The sequence below is a fragment of the Coregonus clupeaformis genome, chromosome 16 (genome assembly GCF_020615455.1).
Source record: "Coregonus clupeaformis isolate EN_2021a chromosome 16, ASM2061545v1, whole genome shotgun sequence".
Taxonomy (NCBI): domain Eukaryota; kingdom Metazoa; phylum Chordata; class Actinopteri; order Salmoniformes; family Salmonidae; genus Coregonus; species Coregonus clupeaformis.
In genome coordinates, this window is record NC_059207.1 from 59,722,943 (window position 1) to 59,736,936 (window position 13,994).

The following is a 13,994-nucleotide window of genomic DNA, read 5'->3' on the forward strand; positions in this document are numbered from 1 at the left end:
CTGTGATGAGGGTTATGATCTGGACGTGTATAACCATCTGTGTCTCTACCTCCCCCTACAGGCGGGGTGCCACGGTGCATTTCTCCTGTGATGAGGGTTATGATCTGGACGTGTATAACCATCTGTGTCTCTACCTCCCCCTACAGGCGGGGTGCCACGGTGCATTTCTCCTGTGATGAGGGTTATGATCTGGACGTGTATAACCATCTGTGTCTCTACCTCCCCTACAGGCGGGGTGCCACGGTGCATTTCTCCTGTGATGAGGGTTATGATCTGGACGTGTATAACCATCTGTGTCTCTACCTCCCCCTACAGGCGGGGTGCCACGGTGCATTTCTCCTGTGATGAGGGTTATGATCTGGACGTGTATAACCATCTGTGTCTCTACCTCCCCCTACAGGCGGGGTGCCACGGTGCATTTCTCCTGTGATGAGGGTTATGATCTGCAGGGCTCTAAAAGCATCAGCTGCCTGAGAGTAACAGACAGTTACGTAGGCTGGAGCGACGACCGACCCATCTGCAGAGGTATGGGGGTGGGGGGGTGTACGACAGACCCATCTGCAGAGGTATGGGCAGGGTCTGTCTGCATCAGGGTCTGTCTGTATCTGGGTCTGTCTGCATCAGGGTCTGTCTGTATCTGGGTCTGTCTGCATCAGGGTCTGTCTGTATCTGGGTCTGTCTGTATCTGGGTCTGTCTGTATCAGGGTCTGTCTGTATCAGGGTCTGTCTGTATCTGGGTCTGTCTGTATCAGGGTCTGTCTGTATCTGGGTCTGTCTGTATCTGGGTCTGTCTGTATCAGGGTCTGTCTGTATCAGGGTCTGTCTGTATCTGGGTCTGTCTGCATCAGGGTCTGTCTGTATCTGGGTCTGTCTGTATCTGTGTGCGCATGTCACTATCTGTTCGTGCTGTATGTGTTTCTGTTAGCTGGACAGGCTACTGCCCACAAGGCATATCACATTCCCATATTCCCACCAGACAGACTGGTCAAGACCTATATGTGTCGTCCATGGCCTCTGCCTGCTGGCTGTGTGGCTCCAAAGCCTAACCACCAAAACTGGCTGATGTATGAAATGTTAGACGGCTGTTGGATACATTTCCAATGATTGTGTGTGAATGTAGCAGAGTAAAGGTGAGGGACTGGGTCTCAGTTCACAGTGTGTTTCAGGTATATGTGGGTATTCTGTTAATGTGTGTGTTTGTGTGTATGGTCCATTGGACAACAAGGTATCACGGCCTGACTTCAATATCCAACGTTTGTTCGGTGGGGGGGTTAAGTTTAGCCATTAATTCCGAATGGTTAAGGTAAGGTTTAAGGTTTGGGTAAGATTGAACACACAACCCTCAGGGCCATCGTCCTGGGACCTGGACAGACGTTGAATATCGTCTTGGATCTTGAGTTACCTGGCTGCATTGGGAGGATTATCTTCACAGATATTGGAGCTCGTAGTGGTAGGTAGGAGTGTAGCTACTGTGCTGTAGGAGATGAGAGTTGAGATCAAATGTTATTGGCCACATGCGCCGAATACAACATGTGTAGACATTACAGTGAAATGCTTACTTACAGCCCTTAACCAACAATGCAGTTTTTAAGAAGAAAAAAAAAACTTTAAAAGAAAAAAAGCTAATAACTAAAGAGCAGCTGTAAAATAAAATAACAGTAGGGAGGCTATATACAGGGGGTACCGGTACAGAGTCAATGGGAAATAACAGTAGGGAGGCTATATACAGGGGGTACCGGTACAGAGTCAATGGGAAATAACAGTAGGGAGCAATGCAAATAGTCTGGTTAGCCATGATTAGCTTTTCAGGAGTCTTATGGCTTGAGGGTAGAAGCCTTTTGGACCTAGATGACACACAGGTTAATACACTCTATCATCAGATTCTCACCAGAGTACCTTATAGCCTGCAGGCTACACACACACACACACACACACACACACACACACTCACACACACACACACACACACACACACACACACTCACTCACACACACACACACACACACACACACACACACACACACACACACACACACACTCACTCACACACACAGGTTAGATAGCTACGAGTGGATTGAAGATGAGATTGCAACAGTGACTATAGCCTTACCTTTTAGTAAATATGCAGAAGCCATATGTGACCCACCACCTGGAGTCGGTCCTATGTAGCAACATTTGTAATTGGTGTTTTATACATTGGATAATAGTAGTGTCACGCTCGTTGACAGACGGATCAGACCAAGGTGCAGCGTGGTATGCGTACATATTCCTTTATTAACTGAATAAAGAATCAAAACAACAAAATACAAACGAACGTGAAGTTCAACAGGCTACACAAAACACAAGCCCAAACAGAAACAAGATCCCACAACTAAGGTAGGCAAAATGGCTGCTTAAGTATAATCCCCAATCAGAGACAACGATCGACAGTGAGCCACACCCGGCCAACATAGAAATACACAATCTAGAATTCACACCCTGACCAAATCAACTAGAGAAAACAGGGCTTTCAAGGTCAGGGCGTGACAGTACATTGAACTACGATGTCGCTGTTGATCATTTCCTGCCTGGGCTTCTTCCTTCGCCCAGGGTCCCTTACTGGCCAATATCTCCTCCCATGTCCAGAATGTCTTCCCCACCTGTGTCCAGCATGACTGCTCCTCCTGGCCACGCTGCTTGGTCCGTTGGTGGTGGGATCTTCTGTCACGCTCGTCGACAGACGGATCAGACCAATGTGCAGCGTGGTATGCGTACATATTTATTTATTAACTGAATAAAGAATCAAAACAACAAAATACAAACGAACGTGAAGCTCAACAGGCTACACAAAACACAAGCCAAAACAGAAACAAGATCCCACAACTAAGGTAGGCAAAATGGCTGCCTAAGTATGATCCCCAATCAGAGACAACGATCGAGAGCTGCCTCTGATTGGGAACCACACCCGGCCAACATAGAAATACCAAACCATTCATAAATCAGCTCCAGATACCCCTATCTCGAGTAAAACCCATGTCCTTGACCACACGCCTAGACTAGCTGCAGGGAGCTGGAGAAGACACCATCCCTTCACAAAAACACAGCGTTAGTAGAACAGTATATAATTGTTAATTATTAATATTAAACAAAGCAGGTAAACATGTTACATGTTAAGTTTTCTCTCACATTCCCCTCTCAAGAGACTACATTCCTTCCGGGAAAATTATGAACAGTAACATGTAAAATCTTACTAATATTTGTTGCAGAATATATAAATTATTAAAAATAAGAACAACAGAGAATCAAAACCTTATTTCCATCCAAGCTCCCTCCGTTGGTTCATTGAGCTTTCAACCTGAAACATAAAATGAGCCTTCATTGGGAATTATATAAACATTAAAATATCATTAAAGAAATGATCAGCAATCTAAATCATTTTTCATCAGTATGAAACAAAATCATCATGTTGATATTGAGCACACTCCCATTGGTCAGCATGGTGGATATAGCCATTTTCCATCCCTATAGTACCCTCCGTAGAAACGAATCTTATTGGACACATCCAGGTAGTGACTCCCGGTTTAAGTAACAGTTCTTCCGTTTAGTGCCTAATGAACATGACCCAGGACAAGCGTCATGATTCCACTATTTACAAGGCAACGCCTATGGACTCTATGTTCCATTAGCATAGTGCCTGATCATTATCATAATCATCAACATGTCATTTGGTGTAAATGTAATGAATGGAAATAGGTCAAATAGATTAGGATCAGTTTCACTATCAGGAGCAGAGTTCACCCTCTCCATTCACCAGGGCTGAGAATAGTGGCAGAATGTACATTTATATTAACGTGAGTCTCGTGTGGCTCAGTTGGTAGAACATGGTGTTTGCAACGCCAGGGTTGCGGGTTTGATTCCCACGGGGGGCCAGTATGAAAATGTATGCACTCACTAACTGTAAGTCGCTCTGGAAAAGAGCGTCTGCTAAATTACTAAAATGTTTTAATAAATGGAAACATACAATATTATAATTACAGATCAGTATCTTAATTCATTCCTAATCTAAATTACCATACATTTAGCAGTGTATAGACCTCCACAATCAACCTGATACCCTAAAATAAGCAATTTTAGACAAGCCTAAATCAATTACGGGTACAGTTGACCACCCCCCTCCTTCCCGGCACTCAATCTTCTGGCGTCTCTTCATTTTCTTCTTCAGATAGCTTTATAGTTCCAAATGGATGGCCCATGATGATGTCCCAATTTCAATGTCTAAGAAATAATCAGATTTTCCCAGACAGACTAATGTCTCACCTGAGCCCCACCACAACGCCTATTATGTCTTGTCCATTTGCCAACCAGTATACCAGCAACATGAAATAATTTTGGAACAGATCTCTCTCCATGCACACTCCACGTGGACTCATGTCACACTCCTGAGAGAAAAGGCATGAGAGAAAAAGCAGTTGATAGCTTTGATTGGATGCTGTGTACAGGTTGCTGGCTCGGACTCAGGTATCTCGGTAGCAGGACCATACAGAACGCCATTTTCTTCTTCAGCCGATCAGTGGTAGTTTTGAGGTTCACGTCGTTCTCGGCTGAATTATCCCTTCCATGCGTGTAGATACCATCTGTAGTCACCTTCACCATAACCTCGAGAGAGGACGGATCAGAACAACAGTTTAGTTCAGTTAATTTCTGATTCAGGAAATCCAGACAAGCAAGGACTGGTAATTCCCCCATTTTGACACATTACTCACAATGTGATTAATGTGTAAAAACAACAACACTACTGGTGAAATAAAACCCATTTTAAAATAACAAATTGAATTAGAATAACTACCCCTTAATAACACCATTAAGAATTGTTTTAACCCATACGGTCATAGGAAAATAGACTTAAGACAGCCTACCCTAATTGAAAGGCAACGCCCTCTCCTTCTCCCGTGGACCGAATCACAAATATGGCTATGAACTTTAAACTTGTTCATAATTGTCAGTATTACAAATGACCCTCAAATCAGTATTACGATTACCTTTAAATCATCACCCAATGTCTCTCGGCGTTCCAGTGAGGGCGATCAATCCACACTAGAAAGACAGGACAGAGGTCAGAGGTAATTCAAACCCTTCAAATAAGTTTCTATATTAGACTAATTATTTTAAAACAATCAAACATTTCATCCATTTCATATCGGGTTACAGTAAGTTTTTCAATTCACATTTCCTGTCAAAGCAGCGATTACAGCATCGAGTCCTCTTGGGTATTAATGGGCTCTAACCCGTGAAAAACCCACTAAACCAAATGAAATGGGTCACACAATAAATTAATCATGGTATTAACACCACTAACAAATGTTCATAATAAGTGTGTTGTGGGTATTTGCAAACCATAGGGCAAAAACAAACAAAAATGGCCAGGCCTTATTTAATTTGGGAGCTCCCTTTACGGTCGAATCCGGATACCTTTATACTTCTAAAACGGCCGAATTTCACTAACTGCTCTCCCCAAGACCACAGTGATAGGTCCACTGTACTCCCTCCAATCATTCATTGTTTGTTTTAATCCACCCCAAAGTTTTTGAACTCTTATTTAGACACAGCAACATTCATCTCGCCACCGAGTCTAAAGAATTACTCCCGTATATGACTGGTCTCTCTTTTCCCCATGATTTCCCATTACCACCGCACCACAATGCCCGTCATGTTCATGAATGAAAATTGTAAAAGGTCATTTTAAGTTTGGTAACCCCAATGCTGTCGCTTGACAGAATTACTTCTTAAAAACTCTACTAACACTTACTCCCAATATTAACTCCAATCTAATTTCCCGTAGGGTAAAGTTAAAACACATCAGATAATACAACGTCCCGTTAAGCAGAACAAACACCTTCTAAAATAAACAAACCCAGAACCCCTTTCCGGTAATCTTATTATTGTAACCTGTTGCATTGATTTAGTAAAAATATAAAGCTGTTGGTTAACAAATCTAGAACATTCAACAAGTTGGTGCTGTCTCATCAGCGTAACAGTCACAACTAACTTTAATTACTTGACACTGTTCCATGTAATGGGAACAGATTATCGTTTTAGAATACATTAACTATTTTGCTTAAATCACTGGTGTTACCTAAACTACAAAACCGAGCAACAATCATTAGAAAATGTCAAAGAACGTTTCCGATTCATCTCTTCATACCTCTGCTCCAAATGTCCCACTGCATCCCTTACAGCCTGATATAGCCCCAGCGAGCGTGACTCGCTTTCACCCGAGGACTAAAACATGCCATTATTAGAGTCTATCCAAAGAACCACTAGTAACATATTTCCATTCACATAATGAGAAGGCATTGTTTTCATTTCAGTCTACACAAACAATATTACTCTATATTTTTAATACCAACCTCTACTGCTTCACACTTATTAAACATCTATTATGTTAAGATTAACACGTAATGCGCAAAATTAATAAAATAAAACACATCAGCCAATTCATCACGAAAAATATACATTTCGATGCGAGCTAAAATAGCTCACAATGCGAGAGCCTCTTTCTGCCCACAACATCAATTCATTGCTGTTGTAGCCTTGTTTTATCATGCAATAATTAATACCCATGTAAAGTTATCAATTATGATCAGGGTCACAGCTCTATCGCAATCGCCTATCTGCTATTATTAGAATGCATTAGATATAGGTAACAGTCCCTTCTGAGTAGACTACAGGTAATTAAACAAACACTTGCTGTTGTTGACAAGCATATATTCAATTCATATCCATATTAATTTCAGTGTTTTAAATTGCAACCCCATTCTCAGTAGGTCCCTCCAGCAAACCATTAGGCAACAAAACAAATTATTACCTCCAAAATCGTTCCGCTATTCACGTTGAATAAATGAGAATTTCCATTTGAACCAAGCAAGCTGCTAAATCGTCCAGTTTACATCTTAAAACAAACCCTGGCTGCTGTATCTAGCTAAGCAACCCCATGGCCTTAGTTGAATTACAATCAGAAACCCATATTTTAGTCAGTAACACAGATCCTATGCCTATTGAAATGACAAGTAAATCCCACAAATAGACCCAATTACAACGGTTTGTAGCCTTAACATCTGCCACGTAATAACACAATTAAATTACGACACCATTACCAGTTCGTCAAAGTGTTCCTCCGCAGAGATTTCACAAAGGGAAATAAATTAGCAGTCAAATAGTTAAATTGACATTCGTTGATTTGGAAACATATCTGGCGAGTTTAATAAAAACTGATTATCTTTTCTCTTGCAACAGTTAGAAATTCCTTTACTACATCACATCAGCTCCGCAATACGTAAAAAACCCAAATGTATGCACATGACTGTAAGTCGCTTTGGATAAAAGCGTCTGCTAAATGGCATATTATTATTATATTATTATGATAATTATTTTGATGGAAACCATAATTTGGCTTTGTACGACGTTATAAGTTACGTCGATAATTCCATCTTAATTCTCTCTTACTGCGGAAAGAAAAACAATTTCAGGCTTTATGGGCAGTTTTGGTTTTAATGTATTACCAGGACGGAGAAAATCCCATAAGCGTTTTATAGTTACATTGGTCAGGGTAAGTCAATTCCCCATATTTTTACCGAAAGTGGACTACGCCAACTATGTTCTGAGACTATTGCCCAGACTTTGTAGACAGTCATATAATGCTTAAACCTTATCTTTATCAAATGATCCATAAATGGGACCAACTCAAAAAGCTTTTATTTATTTTGTCCCACCCCTGACATATGTCTACGTTTGGGTGCGCAAGTTGCTATATGAATATTTTATGTTCCATTATTACTTCATCAAATCTGTAGTAATAGATTATACACATACAATTTGTCATATTTTCATATATTCACAGAATCCATATATAACGTTAGAAATCTTAGGTACTCACATCCACCACTCCATGTACTCTCACTATGATGGGCAGTGGTTTACGGAACCCCAAGACAACGTTGTATATCGAAACTTATTATCCACATTTCAATCATTTTATTATGCAAATTCCATTCTCTTATTATGCAAATTCCTATATGTTATTATCCAAACTTCAGATGAACACTTCTTTCTACACTCTCATATCACAGAAACCACAAACACTCACATTAACATCTGACAATAGTAACCCAGGGGCATACCTGTTTTACCTCATTTGTCAAAACATTTTATCAAAACATTACGCGTAATAATTGAACTTCACCAAGCCAGATGCCCTCGCAAGGCGTCACCTGCGCTCTAGTTCCTCGTTCAATACGTTAACCTCACCAGTCCTACTGTGATCAACCCAGTACCACGGATCTGGACTTTTGATTGCCCACAACTGACTAATTAACCACTCCAGTTCTGTATGTGATACACTACATGACCAAAAATATGTGGACACCTGGTCGTCAAACATCTCATTCCAAAATCATGGGCATTAATATGGAGTTGGTCCCCCCTTTGCTGCTATAACAGCCTCCACTCTTCTGGGAAGGCCTTCCACTAGATGTTGGAACATTGCTGCGGGGACTTGCTTCCATTCAGCCACAAGAGCATTAGTGAGGTCGGGCACTGATGTTGGGCAATTAGGCCTGGCTTGCAGTCAGGTTTCCAATTCATCCCAAAGTTGTTTGATGGGGTTGAGGTCAAGGCTCTGTGCAGGCCAGTCAAGTTCTTCCACACCGATCTCGACAAAACATTTCTGTATGGACCTCACTTTGTACACGGGGGCATTGTCATGCTGAAACAGGAAAGGGCCTTAACCAAACTGTTGCCACAAAGTTGGAAGCACAGAATTATCTAGAATGTCATTGTATGATGTAGCGTTAAGATTTCCCTTCACTGGAACTAAGGGGCCTAGCCCGAACCATGAAAAACAGCCCCAGACAATTATTCCTCCTCCACCAAACTTTACAGTTGGCACTATGCATTGGGGTAGGTAGCGTTCTCTTCTAATCCGCCAAAACCATATTCTTCCGTCGGACTGCTAGATGGAGAGGCATGATTCATCACTTCAGAGAACGTGTTTCCTCTGCTCCAGAGTCCAATGGCGGTGAGCTTTAAACCACTCCAGCCGACGCTTGGCATTGCGCATGGTGATCTTAGGCTTGTATGCGGCTGCTCGGCCATAGAAACCTATTTCATGAAGCTCCCGACGAACAGTTATTGTGCTGACGTTGCTTCCAGAGGCAGTTTGGAACTCGGTAGTGAGTGTTGCAACCGAGGACAGACGATTTTTACGCGCTTCAGCACTCAGCGATCCAGTTCTGTGAGCTTCACGGCTGAGCCGTTGTTACTCCTAGACGTTTCACTTCACAATAACAGCACTTACAGTTGACCGGGGCAGCTCTAGCACTGGCGAACAGTTCTTGTGCTGACGTTGCTTCCAGAGGCAGTTTGGAACTCGGTAGTGAGTGTGAGCTTGTGTGGCCTACCACTTCGCGGCTGAGACGTTGTTGCTCCTGGACATTTCAACTTCACAATAACAGCAACGGCACTTACAGTTGATCAAGGCAGAAATATGATGAACTCACTTGTTGGAAAGGTGGCCTCCTATGACAGTGTCATGTTGAAAGTTACCTAGCTCTTCAGTAAGTCCATTCTATTTAAATGAGTGTCCACATACTTTTGTATAGTGTAATTATCCCCACTGGTGGCTTTCTTTTACCTCTATAGGTTAACCTGTGGCCACATACATATTGCATTCGGAAACTATTCAGACCCCTTGACTTTTTCCACATTTTGTTACGTTACAGCCTTATTCTAAAATTGATTAAATAAAAAAATTTCCTCATCAATCTACACACAATACCCCATAATGAAAAAGTGAAAACAGGTTTTTAGAGATTTTAGCAAATGTATTAAAAATAAAAATGAATCCTGTTTCCACTGATCATCCTTGAGATGTTTCTACAACTTGATTGGAGTCCACTTGTGGTAAATTCAATTGATTGGACATGATTTGCAAAAGGCACACAGCTGTCTATATAAGGTCCCACAGTTGACAGTACATGTCAGAGCAAAAACCAAGCCATGAGGTCGAACGAATTGTCCGTAGAGCTCCGAATGAAGATTGTGTCGAGGCACAGATCTGGGGAAGGGTACCAAAAAATGTCTGCAGCATTGAAGGTCCCCAAGAACACAGTGGCCTCCATCATTCTTAAATGGAAGAAGTTTGGAACCACCAAGACTCTTCCTAGAACTGGCCACCCGGCCAAACTGAGCAATTGGGGGAGAAAGGCCTTGGTCAGGGAGGTGACTAAGAGACCGATGGTCACTCTGGCAGAGCTATATAGTTCCTCTGTGGAGTTGGGAGAACCTTCCAGAAGGACAACCATCTCTGCAGTACTCTACCAATTAGGCCTTTATGGTAGAGTGGCCAGACGGAAGCCACTCCTCAGTAAAAGGCACATGACAGCCTGCTTGGAGTTTGCCAAAAGGCACTTAAAGGAATCTCAGACCATGAGAAACAAGATTCTCTGGTCTGATGAAACCAAGATTTAACTATTTGGCCTGAATGCCAAGCGTCACGTCTGGAGGAAACCTGGCACCATCCCTACGGTGAAGCACACAGCCAAGACAGCACAGGAGTGGCTTTGGGACAAGTCTCTGAATATCCATGAGTGGCCCAGCCTGAGCCCGGACATGAAACCAATCGAACATCTCTGGAGAGACCTGAAAATAGCTGTGCATTGACGCTCCCCATCCAACCTGACAGAGCTTGAGAGGATCTGCTGAGAACAATGGGAGAAACTCCCCAAATACATGTGTGCCAAGCTTGTAGCGTCATACCCAAGAGGACTCGAGACTGTAATCGCTGCCAAAGGTGCTTCAACAAAGTACTGAGTAAAGGGTCTGAATACTTATGTAAATGTTATATTTAATTTTTTAATTTTTAATACATTTGCAAACATTTCTAAAAACCTGTTTTGTTTTGTCATTATGGGGTATTGTGTGTAGATTGATAAGGGGGGAAAAAACAATTTAATCAATCAATCATTAGCTCTGGCTGTGGCACACACACACACACACACACGTGCGCGCACACACACACACACACATCACTCTGACAATGGTCGTGGCAATATTCCTAATGCACTGTTTGGGAACTGACCATTTTTTGTGTGAAATTTACCAGGTTTCCATTTAACCTATTTATGACGGATAAAATAATAATAAAAAATAAAATAAATTCATGACAGGCCTGATAGAAACTACAAATTTGTCAGTTAGCTTTCCAAATGCTTTCAAAACAAAATACGCTAGACAAGGTGGGATCTTGTTGTGTCGGTAAAATGAATTATGCGAGAAATGGGGGTGGAAACAACTTTATTATACAGTGGGGAGAACAAGTATTTGATACACTGCCGATTTTGCAGGTTTTCCTACTTACAAAGCATGTAAAGGTCTGTAATTTTTATCATAGGTACACTTCAACTGTGAGAGACGGAATATAAACAAAAATCCAGAAAATCACATTGTATGATTTTTAAGTAACTAACTTGCTTTTTATTATTTTATTTATTAATTACCTGCACTGTATATGTGAGCTGTTGGCTGGAACATGCCAAGACCAGAGTTGGCACATTCACTATATAACGCAAATGTTTGTGACAAAACCATCAGTAGAGTTGAAAATGCGATGGAATGCCATTTAACTTGTATTATTTTTGGTGGGAATTTAACTGAAAAAGTGATTTTTATGTGCACTACATTACCACACACAGCCTTTTATCCGCAACAAGTCAATTTGATGAAAACACATCTCTGGTGGGAAAATGCCCGTTGTTTTAATGCGGATTTGGGAATTATTTGTATGAAAATTGTTCGCCAATTGGATGGAAACCTAGCTTCTGGCGAACTATAGGGAATTAGTATGTGTCTTGTTTCATCAATTTAACACCAGTAAATGCTGGGTCATTACTCTAAAACGGCCCAATAATAATTGCAAAGTGCCGTGAGGGGGGAAACTCCTAAAGAGTTTTGGTGAATAATTAAGTGCTGGACTAAGTGTTCATAAATCATGCTGTCATACATAAACAGAAAAACTCACACGGCATCACTGCGCTGTCCTTGACTTAGAGAAGGTGAAGGAACTACACGACTGAGCACAGGTAAGTGTTGCTTCCATCCCTCTCCTTGCCCCAACCTGGGCTCAAACCAGGAACTCTCTGAATCCGACATGTGCCACCCACAAAAGCATCATTACCCACAAAAAGTCCACAAAGGAAGCAGCCACTTCTAAGTCTCAGAACGGGGATTGTTCACTGCTAACTACACTCTTAGAAAAAAAGGTTCCAAAAGGGTTCTTTGGTTGTCCACATAGGAGAACCCTTTTTGGTACCAGGGATAACTATTTTGGGTTACATGTAGAACCCTCTGTGGAAAGGGTTCTACCTTGAATTAAAATGGTTCTTCAAAGGGTTCTCCTGTGGGAACAGACGAAGATCCCTTTTAGGGTCTAGATAGCACCTTTTTTTCTATTTTTCTAAGTGTGTAGCTAGTAGGGTTGCAAAATGACGGTAACGTTCCCCAAATTCACATGTTTTCCAGAAATTACCAGAATCAGAGGGGAATAAGCAGGAAATCCAGAATTGTCCAATTTCTGGAAAACCTGGGAATTTAGGGAACGTTTCCAAAATTTTGCAACCCTACTAGCTTGCAGTTTCCCATGGGCTACACTCACCTGCTTTGACCTACGTTTTGTGATCTCCAACTGCATCACAGCGCTATCTGTCCTTGGGTTAGAGAGAGAGAGGGGTGAAAAACTACTGACTGTTACGTTCCTCAGCAAGAAACCAAAAATTGTTGCTCAAACAGAAGGGGGAACTAACAACAGAGATACAAAACAAGTTAGAGGAAAAACAAAAAGAACTGGAGGAACTTATTCAAGAACGATCTAATGTAACCTATTACAAAAATAAAGCAAACTGGATGGAATATGGAGAAAAATTCACATATTTCTTCCTGAATTTCCAACACAGGAACGCTACCAAAAGTAATTTGCAGAAACTCATCGATGATTCTCCAAATTATATTTTAAAAGAGGAAGTGAAATATGATGTTGTATTTTCTGTCTCATCCTCACCCTCTGAATGATAATTACTGTAAATAATTATATCCAAATAATAAAACAATTGAAAATTAACAAATGCACAAACAGATCAGGCCAAAGTAGAGGAGGATCAGGCCAAAGTAGAGGAGGATCAGGCCAAAGTAGAGGAGGATCAGGCCAAAGTAGAGGAGGATCAGGCCAAAGTAGAGGAGGATCAGGCCAAAGTAGAGGAGGATCAGGCCAAAGTAGAGGAGGATCAGGCCAAAGTAGAGGAGGATCAGGCCAAATTAGAGGAGGATCAGGCCAAAGTAGAGGAGGATCAGGCCAAAGTAGAGGAGGATCAGGCCAAAGTAGAGGAGGATCAGGCCAAAGTAGAGGAGGATCAGGCCAAAGTAGAGGAGGATCAGGCCAAAGTAGAGGAGGATCAGGCCAAAGTAGAGAGGATCAGGCCAAAGTAGAGGAGGATCAGGCCAAAGTAGAGGAGGATCAGGCCAAAGTAGAGGAGGATCAGGCCAAAGTAGAGGAGGATCAGGCCAAAGTAGAGGAGGAACAGGCCAAAGTAGAGGAGGATCAGGCCAAAGTAGAGGAGGATCAGGCCAAAGTAGAGGAGGATCAGGCCAAAGTAGAGGAGGATCAGGCCAAAGTAGAGGAGGATCAGGCCAAAGTAGAGGAGGATCAGGCCAAAGTAGAGGAGGATCAGGCCAAAGTAGAGGAATAACGTTTTGAGGCTATTCAATCCTTTCAGTCTGGAAAAACCCCAGGGCTAGATGGCACCAGGGCTAGATGGCACAAGGGCTAGATGGCCCCAGGGCTAGATGGCCCCAGGGCTAGATGGCACCAGGGCTAGATGGCCCCAGGGCTAGATGGCACCAGGGCTAGATGGCCCCAGGGCTAGATGGCACCAGGGCTAGATGGACCCAGGGCTAGATGGCACCAGGG

The 13,994-nt window shown here is 42.2% G+C and overlaps 1 protein-coding gene across 1 annotated transcript in view; it reads left to right on the plus strand.

The window, feature by feature from the left end:
• Positions 1–13,994, plus strand: part of csmd2 (CUB and Sushi multiple domains 2) — a 421,278-nt gene that overhangs the window by 2,291 nt on the left and 404,993 nt on the right. Inside the window, exon 2 of the mRNA XM_045225492.1 lies at positions 401–525. Within this exon, the coding sequence (XP_045081427.1) occupies positions 401–525 (125 nt within the window). The remainder of the gene's footprint in view (positions 1–400; positions 526–13,994) is intronic.